This window comes from Stenella coeruleoalba (genome assembly GCF_951394435.1).
Source record: "Stenella coeruleoalba genome assembly, chromosome: 5".
NCBI classification, from domain to species: domain Eukaryota; kingdom Metazoa; phylum Chordata; class Mammalia; order Artiodactyla; family Delphinidae; genus Stenella; species Stenella coeruleoalba.
This window is the reverse complement of record NC_137150.1, coordinates 76,669,835-76,689,426: the sequence shown is the minus strand read 5'-3', so window position 1 is coordinate 76,689,426 and position 19,592 is coordinate 76,669,835. Positions and strand designations below refer to the sequence as shown.

Genomic DNA, 19,592 nt, shown 5'->3' with positions numbered 1-19,592 from the left:
ATTTTTGAAGAAAAGAAAGTTATAAATAAGTTATAAAATAAGTGTGATTTTAAATGTATTATTAGCTTTTCTGGAACTCGGTTTTCCTATAAAATCAAGAGGGTGGGTTATCTAGCTGAGGTTTGAAGTTTCTTCCAACTATAAAAATTCAAATTCTAAAATATCGTATTATTTTAAGTAGAAAATAATTTAAGAATCATGGGTATTTGTTCCAGAATGTCAGGAAGCAAAAGGTTGGGATACCAGAATATCATTAAATACAAGCTAAAATGTCAAGTACATGAAAACACATGCAACTTACAGGTCTTCAGTTTGAACTTTAGCTATTGGCATTTGTTTGAAAAGCTATAGTATATTGAATAATAAGAAAAGGAATGCAGCTGTGCAGAAATGCCACACTACGTGCCCCTGAGCCTTGGCCTCTCCATGGGCAGGGGCAGCAATTGAGGGCTGAGGTGCCCAGGGCCGTGGCAGATGTGGCCAGGCCATGCTAGGTGTCCTCATGCCTGCCGTGGGCCAGCCAGCCTCAGCAGTACCGACACTGGTGGGCCGCTCCCACTTCCTAGTCTCTACCATCTGGTTCTGCTGATGCTGGAAAAACTCCCAAAGCTCTGATCTAATCTTCTTCTCAGCCCACAAGGGAAATTCCCCTATTTTCCACCTGGCCTGTGGGGACAGTGTAAACTAGGCCTCAGAAGTAGGCAGAAGCTACGTAAGGAGAAAAAAAAGGGACAAAGAAAAAAGACCCAAGGGAGAAGGGAAGAAAAGGAAGTTGGGTGGGGAGGGGGAGACAAGGAGAGGGAGTCAATTAAGGGACCAGTGAGAGGAGACTGGGATGAAGGAGAGCAGTACCCCTGCGCCTTGGCACGTCTGTCAGGGCTTGACCTGCGAAGGTCAGGACACCTGCAGTCTCCTAACTGTGAATATACGAGTATACCCACCTTCATCAGGCATGAAGTTTCAGGCAAGGAAGCAAGAGTTAGACCCCTTGAATTAACTAGTCAGCTTCCAGAGAGCTCCCTTTCTGCTACAGAGCTTTTTGCCCAGGAGACAAAACTACGTCCTCATGCTGCTAACTTCTGCCTGCCCTCCCCGGGTGCACTGTGCTGGAGACAGTGCTAAAGCCTTGGCCTCGCTCTAACCACTCTCATTTTCTTTTTCTAAAAGTTTTGTTTCCCAAATATTAATCACCTTGTTTTTTGTATTGCTGAATAGAAGCTTTTTAAAATTTACAAGTGGAACTGATGTGATGTATGTGGTGGAACTTTGTGAGGTTTGTACAACACAGGTTAGTTGTGTATTTCGGTGACCCCACTTCCCTGTACTTGGATCCTGGAGAGCATCCACACTGCCTTCGCACCCTGGGAGGCACTCTGGGGAGTTTAGAAACCGTGGTCCTTACCCACAAGGAACTTAACTGCTACTTGCAAAACAAAACTGAAGCATGTAATCATGACAGAAAAATTAACGTTAAGTTATGTAATCTACTTCACTTAACGGAAGGTTGTGAATCACACCTCTTTTGTTGTTCTGTGTTGTTGTTTTTTGTTTTTTTTTTATTTTTACATCCTTATTGGAGTATAATTGCTTTACAATGGTGTGTTAGTTTCTGCTTTATAACAAAGTGAATCAGTTATACATAGGTTCCCATATCTCCTCCCTCTTGCATCTCCCTCGCTCCCACCCTCCCTATCCCACCCCTCCAGGTGGTCACAAAGCACCGAGCTGATCTCCCTGTGCTATGCAGCTGCTTCCCACTAGCTATCTATTTTACGTTTGGTAGTGTATATATGTCCATGTTGTTTTTAACAGTCAGCCCAGATCAATCGGTATGAGTTTCTGAAAGCCAGCTTCCTTCAGGAGTGCTTCAAAAGCATTAGGACAATCACAACAAGTTGCATTTATCTTTCAGCATGTGAAGGCAGAGAGACTTTTAAGTTCAGACTGTTCATGTAAGCTGGGTGTTTTTCCTTTTCATACTGTCAAGTTCATATACCTAATTTTTGTTCTGGCATCTGTTTTTAACAATTAGAATGAATAGTCTAATTGTAAATTTCCATTTTCTCATGTATCCAACTTCCATCCTCAGCAGTCTCCTGAAACTGCTTCTGCTCAGATCATGCAAGACCTCCTTGTTGCCGAATCCAGTGGTTACATTTCAGTTAAACCCTCTTTCTGTTTGATCTGAAATTATTGGTACCTCACTTTCATCTTCTCTAAACCCTTCTCTCCTTAGTTACTATGACACCAGGTTTTCCTGTTTTATTTTTTTTCTGCCTCTATAATTACTCCTTCTCAATTGTCTTTCTAGACTCCTCTTCCCCTGACTATTTAAATGATGGTATTCTCCAGAGTTTGTTCCCCAAACCCAATGTATATCTCTCATCTCAGACCTCTTTCCTTAGCTTGCAACCTGTAGTCAACCACTTATTGGACATTTCTACAGTTATGGGTACCCCCCTTTATATCCAGTCATTCACTTAACTATATCTATTATACCACCTTAACAGCCCTCCAAACCATCCCTCCTCTGTACCTCACTGTTGTTGCCAGTAGTGCCACCGGGTCCTTGTCCTGGACTCCATGCCTAAGAGTGTTCCACTCTGGTTTTCCTTCAGTTTTGCCATTCCTTATGGGGTGAGGAGTCTGTAGAGCCGAAGAGATGTGTCTGCCCTGCCCATCACCACTTTCAAGCTACACAAGACCCCAGCAATCCCTGCAACATACCTCTTTCCCAGGTCTGTTCTTCCAAGAGTGAACTGCATCCCTGGGGTGTGCTCCCTAGGCCCAAGGGGTAGCTAAGGGGCAGGTGTTTGGAAGGGGATAGATGGAGCTTGGATGGAGTTGGACCTTAAGGTTCATGTGCATGTATGTGAAGCCCCTGATGTTATAGATCAGAACCAGAGGTCAGAGGAGAAGGAGGGTGTGCAGGGACCTCTACTAGTACTCTTGTCCCAGGCCCCACAAGCTTAGGCCTAATTATTGCCTTATTTTTCTTTATATTCCTGATAGAGTACTGGTAGGTTACTCTTCAACTACTCTACTTAAAAAGCTTTAGCTTTTTAATTTTATATTCCCATGTACCCATGGCTATCACAGTGCCTACCCAATACACAGTGAATACTCAGTACCTCTTTGTTAAATGAATTAAATAATACAACTTGTATTGAACCATTTATAATTATTTCCTCTCCTTAATTGTCATTTTAAAGAATTTACGGTAATGTTTGTATGATTTTATTATGTCTTAGGGCCAGTACTTTTCCAGAAAAAAAAAAACCTCTGCATTACTATTAAATGGGAAAACAAGATTTTATATATATAACTGAATTATTTTTAAATATATTTTTACAAACAAGTTAATTTCATAAAATAGGGTAAGTTTTCTTTCCCCCAAGGCTTTTTTTTTTTAACATCTTTATTGGAGTATAATTGCTTTACAATGGTGTGTTAGTTTCTGCTTTATAACAAAGTGAATCAGTTATACATATACATATGTTCCCATATCTCTTCCCTCTTGCGTCTCCCTCCCTCCCACCCTCCCTATCCCACCCATCCAGGTGGTTACAAAGTACCGAGCTGATCTCCCTATGCTATGCGGCTGCTTCCCACTAGCTATCTATTTTACATTTGGTGGTGTATATGTGTCCATGCCACTCTCTCACTTTGTCCCAGCTTACCCTTCCCCCTCCCTGTGTCCTCAAGTCCATTCTCTACGTCTGCGTCTTTATACCTGTCCTGCCCCTAGGTTCTTCAGAACCATTTTTTTTTTTTTAGATTCCATATATATGTGTTAGCATACGGTATTTGTTTTTTTCTTGCTGACTTACTTCACTCTGTATGACAGACTCTAGGTCCATCCACCTCACTACAAATAACTCAGTTTCGTTTCTTTTTATGGCTGAGTAATATTCCATTGGATATATGTGCCACATCTTCTTTATCCATTCATCTGTTGATGGACACTTAGGTTGCTTCCATCTCCTGGCTGTTGTCACTAGAGCTGCAATAAACGCTGTGGTACATGACTCTTTTTGAATTATGGTTTTCTCAGGGTATATGCCCAGTAGTGGGATTGCTGGGTCGTATGGTAGTTCTTTTTTTTTTTTTTTTAATTTTTTTTTTTTGGTAGTTCTACTTTTAGTTTTTTAAGGAACCTCCATACTGTTCTCCATAGTGGCTGTATCAATTTACATTCCCACCAACAGTGCAAGAGGGTTCCCTTTTCTCCACACCCTCTCCAGGGTTTGTAGATATTTTGATGATGGCCATTCTGACTGCTGTGAGGTGATACCTCATTGTAGTTTTGATTTGCATTTCTCTAATGATTAGTAATGTTGAGCATCCTTTCATGTGTTTGTTGGCAATCTGTATATCTTCTTTGGAGAAATGTCTATTTAGGTCTTCTGCCCATTTTTGGATTGGGTTGTTTGTTTTTTTTGATATTGAGCTGCTTGTAAATTTTGGAGATTAATCCTTTGTCAGTTGCTTCACTTGCAAATATTTTCTCCCATTCAGACTATACTACAAATCTACAGTAATCAAGACAGTATGGTACTGGCACAAAAACAGAAATATAGATCAATGGAACAGGATAGAAAGCCCAGAGATAAACCCACGCACATATGGTCACCTTATTTTTGATAAAGGAGGCAAGAATATACAATGGAGAAAAGACAGCCTCTTTAATAAGTGGTGCTGGGAAAACTGGACAGCTACAGGTAAAAGAATGAAATTAGAACACTCCCTAACACCATACACAAAAATAAACTCAAAATGGATTAAAGACCTAAATGTAAGGCCAGACACTATCAAACTCTTAGAGGAAAACATAGGCAGACCACTCTATGACATAAATCACAGCAAGATCCTTTATGACCCACCTCCTAGAGAAATGGAAATAAAATCAAAAATAAACAAATGGGACCTAATGAAACTTAAAAGCTTTTGTACAGCAAAGGAGAACATAAACAAGATGAAAAATAGGGTAAGTTAATGGTAGGTGACGGAAACCAGTGTCAGGCAAACATGAAAATCTTTATATTACAGATTGGTGTTATGCCATGGTTACCAGACGGCAGTGCTTATAACCACTTAGTAAGTGTCAGGCCCTGAGGGACTCTAAGATATAGGTGCAAGAAGGAGCAGAACTAAGATCTGGAAAATTTAAAGATTCTGGGAAGAGCAGGCACCGGATTTCCCTGCCAGGTTTCCCATGAATTCAGAGGGTAACTCAAAATCCTGTAGGTCCCAGTTCTCCTACTGAGCTCATTTATGAGGAGTGCATTTATTTATGATGACTTTAATGCAAAAAAGCACTTACTTATTTAAATTAGAATAATTTTGAAACGCCAAAACAGCTTGTTTTTCCCTATGATTTTTCACTTTGATAATTCATGTTTTAGGTTGGCCTTCCAAGTTCGGTGACCTTTTAGACTTAGTAGCCATCTGTAATGTCCCTAGTGCTATACGTGCTCTGGATATTTACTTTAGCAGGTATACATGTTATAGTGAGAAATATTCTGATCTGAGAATTGAGTAAACTGGACTTGGATGGTCCTTACCTTATCTCAAGCTCACATGTTCTATGACTTATGTTTGCTCCTTGGAAAATAGTCTATTCGTGATTTCACTGAGAAGTAGCAAAGAGTTAAGCCATGGCAATGATTTGAATTTTATACCTTAGTTTTCAGGATTCATACTGTTTTATCAAGGTTTTTTTTTTTTAATAGGTCGTTTCTTCCATGTTCTCCTTCTACGCTTAACATTTTGAGGCATAATAAATCTTACTCATTCCAACCCTTCTCCTTCTAGATGAGATGAGTCTTTCAGGAATACCTCATTAAAGGTGTTAAATGTCAAAGCAGTTACCTTTATGAGCCGTCATGTGTCGTTTGATTATTGTACCATCACGAGTCATGATTAAAACCACTTAATGACAGTGTTTCAAGAATACTTCTATGGTGAAATTTCTGTATGACAGCTGGGGACCCTCTGGCATTTGGAGGAGGTATTTGGTTTATAAGCAGTTTCATTGTGTTTGTCATCTAGAAAATACTTCCCCCTTACGCAAGAAAAATTTTAAATGTCTTTGGTTTTCTTAATTTAGTAATATTAACGACGCTTGAAGCCATTTTGCCTTCGAATAACTTTTCCAACATATACAAAGATTTGAGCAGATGTAATTCACATATTTCACTTCCCACTCACTTATGCTTCTACGTTAGGGCCCTACCTCTCCTCACATGCCTGTTTATTATTTCCTTGTACATTTGAAAAACTTTTTCTAAGTAGCTTAAGGTGGTACTTGTTAAAAAGAGGATTTGGCACCCACATGGTGACTGAAAAGCAAAAGGAACAGAAAGAAAAAGTAGTTAGTATCATGTGTATGTCACATACACTGTTCCTTCCCTTTCCTCTACCTCCAAGGTAGAAGAGGTTGACTCACTTCCCATTCTTGTCTGCCACCGCTTACCCCCTTGGTGTCCATACGTTTGTTCTCTACTTCTGTGTCTCTATTTCTGCCCTGCAAACCGGTTCATCTGTACCATTTTTCTAGGTTCCCCATTCTTGTCCGTGCTTTTTGGACTTCTGGCTTCTTTTCTCCTTCAAGGCTACTCTTGAATGTGAATGTATATTTTGGGGGTGGAGGAAGAAATGTGGGAAAAGGGTTTTCACGTTCCGTGTTCAGCAGGGAACAGGATAGAGCACTGAATAGAATAGTGAGGAAGGATGAGCAAGAGAACAACTGGAATGGAAGCAAGAAACTACTTTTCACTAACCCTTACAATTAAAGTCATGGTCAGAGGATTGGGACTGGAAGGGACCTAGTGATCTGTGATTATAGTACCTTAACCTAACAAATGCTCGAGGCATGAATATTCAATTTAAACTAATCTCATCATTTTAGAGGAGAAGGGATGGAATCCTACAAAGACATATTACCCAGGGCCATTCAACTAGTTAGGTGCAGACTAGATCCTCTGATTCCTCTTCCATTAGAAGATTCTGTAATGATTACTTTCTTTTTTGTATTTCCATCACCTGGCACAGAGTAGGTGTGGAATGTTGAGCTCAGCGAACTGTGTTATTTGTAGGGCTGGCGGCACTTACTAGGTCTCTGTGAGTGGCAGTCTAATAGAGTATGGATTTGGGAGTCAAACCTGGGTCTAAATCTTAGCTTGCCTGTTAGCACTTGGGCAAGTTTCTTTATCTTTCCAAGGCAAAGCTTTCATATCTCAATAAATGGGGATAATAATAGCTTCCACGTAGTGTTGTGATAACAAATGAAACAAGTTATTGGAAGTATTTAGTTTGGAATGTGACACAAATCGGAGGCTTTGGTAAATATTTGTGAAATGAATAAGGGGTGACTATTGCTGTATTTTATCTCCCTCACAGAGAGTCACCATACTTTACATTTCAGGTGTGTCATAGTCTTTACAGATATGTATTCTTATTGCCATAGTTAACTGCAGTGTGGCTAACTTCTTTTTGTCTAGAAGATTCCTGTCTCAGCTACCTCACAGCCTTTTAATTTGTTTGATTGCAGACTAATCCATGCAGGACAGCTGTTAAATGGATTGGCAGGTCCGACTGTAATGAACGCAGCTCCATTCCTCTCCACAACGTGGTTCTCTGCAGACGAGCGGGCCACTGCCACAGCTATTGCATCAATGCTCAGTTATCTTGGGGGAGCATGTGCATTTTTAGTTGGACCACTTGTTGTTCCAGCTCCCAATGGGACGGCGCCTCTTCTTGCTTCAGAGAATAGCAGGGCCCACATTAAAGATCGCATAGAGACTGTATTATATGCAGGTATTTTGAAGTTTATTTTCTTCCTGTTGTATTTTGTCTTTTATCCCCATCATCTTCACTCTACTTTTTGTATACCAGACCACTTCTTATGAAGTAGAGGACTAATCCATACATATTCATACATGTGCTTTCCTTTCATGTAATATGGAGATGCCTATTTAAAACTGACCCTTTCTTGGAAGTTATGAAGTTTAAAATGTATTATTGCTACATGTAAGGTTATTTCTTAACTTCGCTCTTCCTGTCCATACAGTTAAGCACTGTGGTGTATTTTCTAGGTACCAGTATAAAAAGCTGAACATCACGATCCACGATAAATATTTGTTAAGCATCTGTTGGTAGGTGTTAAGCCCATTGTCTCCCTTGCAGTTTCCCTGTCATTGGCCGTGTTCTCTCACCTTATAAACCGGTATCACCCATGATTTATCCTTTTCATTTCCTACTCTCTGTATGTTTAGTCTATTCATAAGGGACGTTGATCTTTTCAAAATATTCTCCTGGGTCCTTTCTCTTTATTTCTAGAGTCAAGCCCTAGTCCACTCTTAGATCTCCTTAAATATATCCCCTCTGGGGCTTCCCTGGTGGCGCAGTGGTTGAGAGTCTGCCTGCCGAGGCAGGGGACGCGGGTTCGTGCCCCAGTCCGGGAAGATCCCACATGCTGTGGAGCGGCTGGGCCCGTGAGCCATGGCCGCTGAGCCTGCGCGTCCGGAGCCTGTGCTCCGCAACGGGAGAGGCCACAACAGTGAGAGGCCCGCGTATCACAAAAAAAAAATATATATATATATATATATATATCCTCTCTCCCCATGTGCCTGTTTATTATTTCCTTCTGCATTCAGAAAACTTTTTATAAGTGTTTACTATATATCAAGGACCTTGCTAAGCACTGGGATTTGGTAAGATCACTGATGAGATCATTATAATACAAATAAGGATATACAGAGCTTAGAAGGCCTAATTGACTTGGCTTTGGGGAGAAGTTGAGGAGTCAGGGAAGGCTTGACTGAATGTTCAAGCGGATTAAGGTTCCTTATAGAAGGAACAGCAAGTGAGAAGGCAGAGAAGGTATGAGAGCTCAGTATGTCCAGGGAACTGCACGTAATTTGCTGTGACTAGAGTGGTGTAAATATGTGTTTGGGTGTAGGTAGCAAGTGGCAGAAAATGAGACTGGAAAGATAAAGGACCAGATTATGATGTACTTCATATTAGTTCATGTATTTACTTATTAATTTAACAAATATATTTTGAACTCCTATGTATCTGTCAGTGTGCTAGGCCCTGAAGTAAACATGGTTCCTGACCAGACAGAACTTACAGTGTCCCAAAGGATACAGACAAACAGTTGTAAAACAGGGTGGTAAGGGCTATAACCAAAGATCTACAGTTGCTTTGAGAGCTCAGAGGAGAAGCACCTAACCAGATTTTGGTGGTCAAGTAGAGCTTCCTGGAGTTGCACCATCTAAGTTGGAACCTGATGGATGAGAGTTACCTAACTATAATGGGCAGAAGGAAGAATACATTAGAAAGACAGAGAGAACCATGGAGGAGAAGCCCAGTAATGGCGGGGAGAGCCTGCTGCATTCAAGCAACTGAAAACCCAGAGTAGCTTAGATCTGGTGAGAGTGGTGATAGATGAAGCCAGAGAGGTAAGCCATACCACACAAGCCTTCTAAGCAGAAGTAAAGGGTTTGAAGTTCATCATGTTGTAGGCAAAGGCCACACTCTGGAGAATTTTACACTAGAGAGTTCTCTGATGGAATTTACATTTCAAAACATTGGCCTGGCCAAAAATTTCGTTTGGGTTTTTCTGGAACATGGAGAAACCCAAACGAATATTTTGGCCAACCCAGTAGGATTTGGAGGGAAGAAAAGTGAAATTAGAGGTGGTGGCAGTAAATAAAGCATTTAACCCCCTGTATACAGCTCACTCCTTTTCTTTTATTTTGTTTTATTTTGGGGACCCAATGTTATTGCAGAATGCACAGGAAATTTGGTATTTTCTGCTTACATTACTCTTCAGTCTCCCACTTTATTATATAGGAAAAGGCATGACTTTTTAAAAAAATTTAATTTCATTTATTTTTTTATACAGCAGGTTCTTATTAGTCATCCATTTTATACACATCAGTGTATACATGTCAATCCCAATATCGCAATTCATCACACCCACCCCCCCGTGCCACCGCTTACCCCCCTTGGTGTCCATACGTTTGTTCTCTACTTCTGTGTCTCTATTTCTGCCCTGCAAACCGGTTCATCTGTACCATTTTTCTAGGTTCCACATATATGCGTTAATATATGATATTTGTTCTTCTCTTTCTGACTTACTTCACTCTGTATGACAGTCTCTAGATCCATCCACATCTCAACAAATGACCCAATTTCGTTCCTTTTTTTTTTTTTTAACATCTTTATTGGAGTATAATTGCTTTACAATGGTATGTTAGTTTCAGCTTCACAACAAAACGAATCAGTTATATATATACATATATTCCCATATCTCTTCCCGCTTGCGTCTCCCTCCCTCCCACCCTCCCTATCCCACCCCTCCAGGCGGTCACAAAGCACCGAGCTGATCTCCCTGTGCTATGCGGCTGCTTCCCACTAGCTATCTACCTTACGTTTGGTAGTGTATATATGTCCATGCCTCTTTATCGCTTTGTCACCGTTTACACTTCCCCCTCCCCATAGCCTCAAGTCCATTCTCTAGTAAGTCTGTGTCTTTATTCCTGTTTCACCCCTAGGTTTTTCATGACATTTTTTTTTTTTAATTCCATATATATGTGTTAGCATACGGTATTTGTCTCTCTCTTTCTGACTTACTTCACTCTGTATGACAGACTCTAGGTCTATCCACCTCATTACAAATAGCTCAATTTCGTCTCTTTTTATGGCTGAGTAATATTCCATTGTATATATGTGCCACATCTTCTTTATCCATTCATCCGATGATGGGCACTTAGGTTGTTTCCATCTCTGGGCTATTGTAAATAGAGCTGCAATGAACATTTTGGTACATGACTCTTTTTGAATTATGGTTTTCTCAGGGTATATGCCCAGTAGTGGGATTGCTGGGTCATATGGTAGTTCTATTTGTAGCTTTTTAAGGAACCTCCATACTGTTCTCCACAGTGGCTGTATCAATTTACATTCCCACCAACAGTGTAAGAGGGTTCCCTTTTCTCCACACCCTCTCCAGCATTTATTGTTTCTAGATTTTTTGATGATAGCCATTCTGACTGGTGTGAGATGATATCTCATTGTAGTTTTGATTTGCATTTCTCTCATGATTAGTGATGTTGAGCATTCTTTCATGTGTTTGTTGGCACTCTGTATATCTTCTTTGGAGAAATGTCTATTTAGGTCTTCTGCCCATTTTTGGATTGGGTTGTTTGTTTTTTTGTTATTAAGCTGCATGAGCTGCTTATAAATTTTGGAGATCAATCCTTTGTCAGTTGCTTCATTTGCAAATATTTTCTCCCATTCTGAGGGTTGTCTTTTCGTCTTCTTTATGGTTTCCTTTGCTGCGCAAAAGCTTTTAAGTTTCATTAGGTCCCATTTGTTTACTCTTGTTTTTATTTCCATTACTCTAGGAGGTGGGTCAGAAAGAATCTTGCTGTGATTTATGTCATAGAGTGTTCTGCCTATGTTTTCCTCTAAGAGTTTGATAGTTTCTGGCCTTACATTTAGGTCTTTAATCCATTTTGAGCTTATTTTTGTGTATGGTGTTAGGGAGTGATCTAACTTCATACTTTTACATGTAGCTGTCCAGTTTTCCCAGCACCACTTATTGAATAGGCTGTCCTTTCTCCACGGTACATTTCTGCCTCCTTTGTCAAAGATAAGGTGACCATATGTGCGTGGGTTTATCTCTGGGCTTTCTATCCTGTTCCATTGATCTTTCTGTTTTTGTGCCAGTACCATACCATTTTGATAACTGTAGCTTTGTAGTATAGTCTGAAGTCTGGGAGCCTGATTCCTCCAGTTCCTTCTTTCGTTCTCAAGATTGCTTTGGCTATTCGGGGTCTTTTGTGTTTCCATACAAATTGCAAAATTTTTTGTTCTAGTTCTGTGAAAAATGCCAGTGGTAGTTTGATAGGGATTGCATTGAATCTATAGATTGCTTTCGGTAGTAGAGTCATTTTCACAATGTTGATTCTTCCAATCCAAGAACATGGTATATCTCTCCAACTGTTTGTATCACCTTTATTTTCTTTCATCAGTGTCTTATAGTTTTCTGCATACAGGTCTTTGGTCTCCCTAGGTAGGTTTATTCCTAGGTTTTTTATTCTTTTTGTTGCAGTGGTAAATGGCAGTGTTTCCTTAATTTCTCTTTCAGATTTTTCATCATTAGTGTATAGGAATGCAAGAGACTTCTGTGCATTAATTCTGTATCCTGCAACTTTACCATATTCATTGATTGGCCCTAGTAGTTTTCTGGTGGCATCTTTAGGATACTCTGTGTATACTATCATGTCATCTGCAAACAGTGACAGTTTGACTTCTTCTTTTCTAATTTGTATTCCTTTTATTTCTTTTTCTTCTCTGATTGCCATGGCTAGGACTTCCAAAACTATGTTGAATAATAGTGGTGAGAGTGGACATCCTTGTCTGTTCCTGATCTTAAAGGAAATGCTTTCAGTTTTTCGCCATTGAGAATGATGTTTGCTGTGGGTTTGTCATATATGGCCTTTACTATGTTGAAGTAGGTTCCCTCTATGCCCACTTTCTGGAGAGTTTTTTTTTTTTGGTTTTCTTTTGGTGGTACGCAAGTCTCTCACTGTTGTGGCCTCTCCCATTGCGGAGCACAGGCTCCAGACGCGCAGGCTCAGCAGCCATGGCTCACGGGCCCAGCCGCTCCGCGACATGTGGGATCTTCCCAGACCTGGGCACGAACCCGTGTCCCCTGCATCGGCAGGCGGACTCTCAACCACTGCGCCACCAGGGAAGCCCTCTGGAGAGTTTTATCATAAATGGGTGTTGAATTTTGTCAAAAGCTTTTTCTGCATCTATTGAAATGATAATATGGTTTTTATTCTTCAATTTGTTAATATGGTGTATCACACTGATTTGCTTATATTGAAGAATCCTTGCATCCCTGGGATAAATCCAACTTGATCATGGTGTATGATCCTTTTAATGTGTTGTTGGATTCTGTTTGCTAGTATTTTGTTGAGAATTTTTGCATCTATATTTATCAGTGATACTGGTGTGTCATTTTCTTTTTTTGTAGTATCTTTGTCTGGTTTTGGTATCAGGGTCATGGTGGCCTCATAGAATGAGTTTGGGAATGTTCCTTCCTGTGCAATTTTTTGGAAGAATTTGAGAAGGATGGGTGTTAGCTCTTCTCTAAATGTTTGATAGAATTCACCTGTGAAGCCATCTGGTCCTGGACTTTTGTTTGTTGGAAGATTTTTAATCACAGTTGCAATTTCATTACTTGTGATTGGTCTGTTCATAGTTTCTATTTCTTCCTTGTTCAGTATTGGAAGGTTATACCATTCTAAGAATTTGTCCATTTCTTCCAGGTTGTCCATTTTATTGGCATAGGGTTGCTTGTAGTAGTCTCTTAGGATGCTTTGTATTTCTGTGGTGTCTGTTGTAACTTCTCCTTCTTCACTTCTAATTTTATTGATTTGAGTCCTCTCCCTCTTTTTCTTGATGAGTCTGGCTAAAGGTTTATCAATTTTGTTTATCTATTCAAAGAACCAGCTTTTAGTTTTATTGATCTTTGCTATTGTTTTCTTTGTTTCTATTTCATTTATTTCTGCTCTGATCTTTATGATTTCTTTCCTTCTGCTAACTTTGGGTTTTGTTTGTTCTTCTTTCTCTAGTTCCTCTAGGTGTAATGTGAGATTATTTGAGATTTTTCTTGTTTCTTGAGGTAGGCTTGTATAGCTATAAAATTCCCTCTTAGAACTGCTTTTGCTGCATCCCATAGGTTTTGGATCATCGTGTTTTCATTGTCATTTGTCTCTAGGTATTCTTTGATTTCTTTAATGATCTCTTGGTTATTTTGTAACGTATTGTTTAGCATCCATGTGTTTGTGTTTTTTACGTTTTTTTCCCTGTAATTCATTTCTAATATTATAGCATCGTGGTCAGAAAAGATGCTTGATATGCTTTCAATTTTCTTAAATTTACTGAGGCTTGATTTGTGACTCAAGATGTGATCTATCTTGGAGAATGTTCCGTGTGCACTTGAGAAGAAAGTGTAATCTGCTGTTTTTGGATGGAATGTCCTATAAATATCAATTAAATCTATGTGGTCTATTGTGTCATTTAAAGTTTGTGTTTCCTTATCAATTTTCTGTTTGGATGATCTGTCCATTGGTGTAAGTGAGGTGTTAAAGTCCCCCCCTATTATTGTGTTATTGTTGATTTCCTCTTTTATAGCTGTTAGCAGTTGCCTTATATATTGAGGTGCTCCTATGTTGGGTGCATATATATTTATAATAGTTATATCTTCTTCTTGGATTGATCCCCTTGATCATTATGGAGTTTCTTCCTTGTCTCTTGTAACATTCTTTATTTTAAAGTCTATTTTTTCTGATATGAGTATTGCTACTCCAGCTTTCTTTTGATTTCCATTTGCATGGAATATCTTTTTCCATCCCCTCACTTTCAGTCTGTATGTGTCCCTAGGTCTGAAGTGGGTCTCTTGTAGGCAGCATATATATGGGTCTTGTTTTTGTATCCATTCAGCAAGCCTGTGTCTTTTGGTTGGAGCATTTAATCCATTCACGTTTAAGGTAATTATCAATATGTATGTTCCTATTACCATTTTCTTAATTGTTTTGGGTTTGTTTTAGTAGGTCCTTTTCTTCTCTTGTGTTTCCCACTTAGAGAAGTTCCTTTAGCATTTGTTGTAGAGCTGGTTTGGTGGTGCTGAAGTCTCTTAGCTTTTGCTTGTCTGTAAAGCTTTTGATTTCTCCATCGAATCTGAATGAGATCCTTGCTGGGTAGAGTAATCTTGGTTGTTGGTTCTTCCCTTTCATCACTTTAAGTATATTTTGCCACTCTCTTCTGGTTTGTAGAATTTCTGCTGAGAAATCAGCTGTTAACCTTATGGGAGTTCCCTTGTAATTTGTCATTTTTCCCTTGCTGCTTTCAATAATTTTTCTTTGTCTTTAACTTTTGCCAATTTGATTACTGTGTGTCTCGGCGTGTATCTCCTTGGGTTTATCCTGTATGAGACTCTCTGCGCTTCCTGGACTTGAGTGGCTATTTCTTTTCCCATGTTAGCGAAGTTTTCGACTATAATCTCTTCAAATATTTTCTCAGGTCCTTTCTCTCTGTCTTCTCCTTCTGGGACCCCTATAAGCCGAATGTTGTTGCATTTAATGTTGTCCCAGAGGTCTCTTAGGCTGTCTTCATTTCTTTTCATTCTTTTTTCCTTATTCTGTTCTGCAGCAGTGAATTCCAGCATGCTCTCTTCCAGGTCACTTATCCGTTCTTCTGTGTCAGTTATTCTGTTATTGATTCCTTGTATAGTTTTCATTTCAGTTATTCTATTGTTCATCTCTGTTTGTTTGTTCTTTAATTCTTTTAGGTGCTTGTTCTGTAATTCTTCTAGGTCTTTGTTAAACATTTCTTGCATCTTCTCGATCTTTGCTTCCATTCTTTTTCCAAGGTCCTGGGTCATCTTCACTATCATTCTGAAATCTTTTTCTGGAAGGTTGCCTATCTCCACTTCATTTAGTTGTTTTTCTGGGGTTTTATCTTGTTCCTTCTTCTGGTACATAGCCCTCTGCCTTTTCATCTTGTCTATCTTTCTGTGAATGTGGTTTTTGTTCCACAGGCTGCAGAATTGTAGTTCTTCTTACTTCTGCTCGACAGCTCACTCCTTTTAAAGAAAGAAGTTGAAATGTAAAAGTAACTAAGTAAATAAAACTGAAAGTAGGTAAAACATAAATTTTATTTAAATTAAAATTTATAAATATATATATATTTATAATTTATATAAATATATATAAATTTTATATATAAATTTGTTATATCATTCTTTTTATTAAAGCTTAAGAAATCATTATATCTTTTAAATTACTGGATTTTAGGCATTATTAGGCATGTATTAATGCTCTACATCCTCTGCCTTATGGTTCCCATGCAGTCAAGCAGAAATCCCTACTCAAAGCTTCCAGCTATTGCTTCAGTGCTTTTGTATTTTCCAGTTTGCCTCCCTGAGATAATGTCCCATGACCCTTCATTCCATTAAAAAATACTTTGCTTAGAATCATGATCTTAAGAGATTAATGACTCTTAAACTAAAATTATTTCAGACAAAGACATCATAAGTAAACTTTTGACCAATATATGTAGGCCCACAGTTTCTCAACAAAATACTAGCAAACCTAATCCAGTAAAATAATAAGGATTATACACTACCAGCAAATGGGATTTATTCCTGGAATGCAATTTGGTTTAACGTTCAAACTTCAGCTAATGTAATATGTTAAATCAATAGAATGAAGGAGAAAAACTATGTGATCATCTTAACGGATGAAAAACAAAAGCATTTGGGAAATCCAGTAACATTTCAAGATAAAAGCACCCAACAGATTAGAAATAGACAGGAGCTCCCTCAACCTAATAATATTACGGCATCTACAAGAAACCCATAGGTAATATATTTAATGGTCAAAGACTGAATGCATCCCCTCCTGAGATCAGGAACATGTCTACTTAACATTGTTTGGAGATTCTAACCAGGATGACTGAGTAAGAAAAATAAGTAAAAGGCATCTATATCAGAAAGAAGATTGTAAAGCTATCTCTTGAAAATGACGTGATCTTGAATATAGAAAATCCTCTGTAAGCTAGAATAAAACTATTAGATCTAAAAAAACAAGTTTTAGGGTGCAAGATTAATATATAAAAATCAACTGTATTTCTACACATTTGCAATGAACAATCCAAACATGTAATTAGGAAAACAGTGCATTTGCAATAGCCTCAAAAAGAATAAAATATTTAGGAATAAAATTAACAATATAAGTGTAAAACTTGCACTCTGAAGACTATAGAGCACTATTGAAAGAAACTAAAGAAGACCTAAAGAAATGAAAAGACATCCTGTTCATGTGTTAGAAGTTTTAATATTATGAAGGTGATAATACTCCCCACATTTATCTACAAATTCAGTGCAATCTCAATTAATATTCAGCTGCCTTTGTTGCAGAAATTGGCAAGCTGATCTTAAAATCTGTATGGAAATGCAAGGGACTCAGAATAGCCGAAACAACCTTAAAAAGGAACAAAGTTGGAGAACTCACAATTTCCAGTTTCAAAGCTTACTACAAAGCTACACTGATCAAGACAGCATGGTACTGGCATAATTATAGACATATAAATCAACAAAAGTGAGATTCCAAAAATTAACCATTACATTTATAGTCAATTGACTTTTGACAACAGTGACAAGACAATTCAATGGGGAAAGAATAGGCTTTTCAACAAGTGGTATTGGAATAACTGGATATGCACATGCAAAAGAATCAATTTGAATCCCTTCCTTACCCCATACATAAAAATTAATTCAAAATAGGTCATAAACCTAAATGTGAGAACTAAAACTATATAAACTCTTAGAAGAAAACATAGGAGTAAACCTTCATGACCTTGGGTTAGGCGAAGCCTTTTTATAAGGGATAAATGGCACAAATGGCAAAAGAAAAATAGAAAACTAGGATTTCATTAAAATTTAAATCTTGTGCTTCAAAATACACCATCAACAAAGTGAAAAGACAACCCATAGAATGGGAGAAAATAATTGCAAATCATATATCTGATAAGGAACTTGTATCCAGAATATTTTTTTAAATTCTTACAATTCAACAACAAAAAGACAAACAATTCAATTAAAAGATGGGCAAAGGACTCTATTAGAGATTTCTCCAAAGAAGATACACAAATGGCGAAGAAGCACATGAAAAGTTGCTCATTGTCATTATTCATTAGGGTAATGTAAATCAAAACCATAATGAGTTAAACTTCAACCCAGTAGGGTGACTATAATCAATAAAATGGAAGATAACAAGTGTTGATGAGAAACTGGAGAAATCGGAACCCTCGTACTTTGCCGGTAGTAATATAAAATGATACAGCCTCTTTGGAAACAGGTTGGCAGTTCCTCAAAATGTTAAACATAGATTACCATATGACCCACCAATTCCATTTCCAGGTATATGCCTAAGTGAGATGAAAACATACATCCATGCAGAAATTTGCACGCAAATATTTGTAGTAGCATTATTCATAATAGCCCCAAAGTAGAAACAATCTAAATGTCTGTTAACTAAGTGTATTTAAAAATGTGGTATATCCATTCAGTGGAATATTATTTGGCAAAAAATAAAGTACTGCTCCAACATGGGTGAATCTTGAAAACATTAAGTTAAAGAAGCCAGTCACAAAAGATTACATATTATATGATTCCATTTATTAGAAATGTCCATAGTACTCAAATCCACAGAGATTGAAAGCAGATTAATGGTTGCCTGGGCTAGGAAATTTGTGGAGTAATGGATACAGAGTTTCTTTGGGGGATGATGAAAAAATTTTTTAATTGTGGTGATGGTTGTAAAATTCATTGAATTATGCACTTTAATGTGTGAATTATATGTCACACGAATTATATCTCAGTGAAGCTGTTTACAGAAATGCCAGTAGTAAGATGGGCAAAGAATACAAACAAGGCAATCACAGAAGAAATACAAATGGCCAATAAGCATATGGAAGATGCTCATTCATTGTTACGAATAATTAAAAGGACTGTAAATGAAAGCAATTCATTTACTTCTTGTTGTTCCTCAGATTGTCAAAGAATAAAGACATTATCTGTGGTTAAGTGTCTTATAGAAATATTGTACCTTTTGCTAAGAATATAGCCCTAGAATTAGAATTATCCTACTGAAAGGATCTCTAGAAATCACTTAATCCATTTCCTTTATTGGCCCAGAAAGAGTAAGGGATTCATTCAATTTATAAGTTAATTAATGGCATGGATACGTCTATACTCCAAGGCTTCCTGACTTTTCTACTAGAGTCATGCTTTTCTACTAAATTGGGCACAGTTAAAAGCTGGAGTTTCCATGTGCCAGAACTCTGGAGGGAATGATCAGGACTCCTAGGAACCTTTCCTTCTGTAATGGTGCCAAACTAAGATTGTTCAGATGTTCATTTTACTTCTGATTGTTTAAGAGCCTACATTAGCTAGTCTTGTGTTTGTTAAATTTTGCTGTCTCCTGGTTTCTTTCTTTCTTTTTTGGATGCTTTCCTGTTTTGTTCCGATTTCCCATGTAGCCTATAAATTGAGTCTGTCCTACACAGTGCATCAGAATATCCTGTCATTGGTCAAACAAACCTTCTCCTATTCTGTTCTTAGCAGTTTTCTATTATATTCTTTACTTCTTAGGACCATGCTTATTAGACAGTCATCCTAGACCTGTTTAAAGATCTCTGTTATAGATAGTACTGTTGGTTTTTAATGTGTTTCCTCCAGAGTAACATTTGTTTACTGCCTCAGTCCTCTTTCTGTGTAGTGTACTATACCATAAGTCTACCATACTTATTTCCTTATGACTTCTTACCTGCTAAAAGTTACATTTTTATGTATCAGTCTTTCTCACAATACTGAGCTATTTTGGCTAGGCAAGTAGTATATTTTGCTTATCTTTATATATCTAAAGCTTCAATGATGCGCAATAAATATTTGTTAGATAGATACTTGAGATACTGAACTTTTTGTGTTGTCTGATTAACATTTTACTTTT

The 19,592-nt window shown here is 38.1% G+C and overlaps 1 protein-coding gene across 1 annotated transcript in view; it reads left to right on the top strand.

Moving 5' to 3' along the window:
- The window catches only part of SLC49A4 (solute carrier family 49 member 4), a 102,540-nt gene that overhangs the window by 22,488 nt on the left and 60,460 nt on the right, over positions 1-19,592 (top strand). The window contains exon 3 of the mRNA XM_079922596.1: positions 7,553-7,818. Coding sequence (XP_079778722.1) covers positions 7,553-7,818 — 266 coding nt within the window. The remainder of the gene's footprint in view (positions 1-7,552; positions 7,819-19,592) is intronic.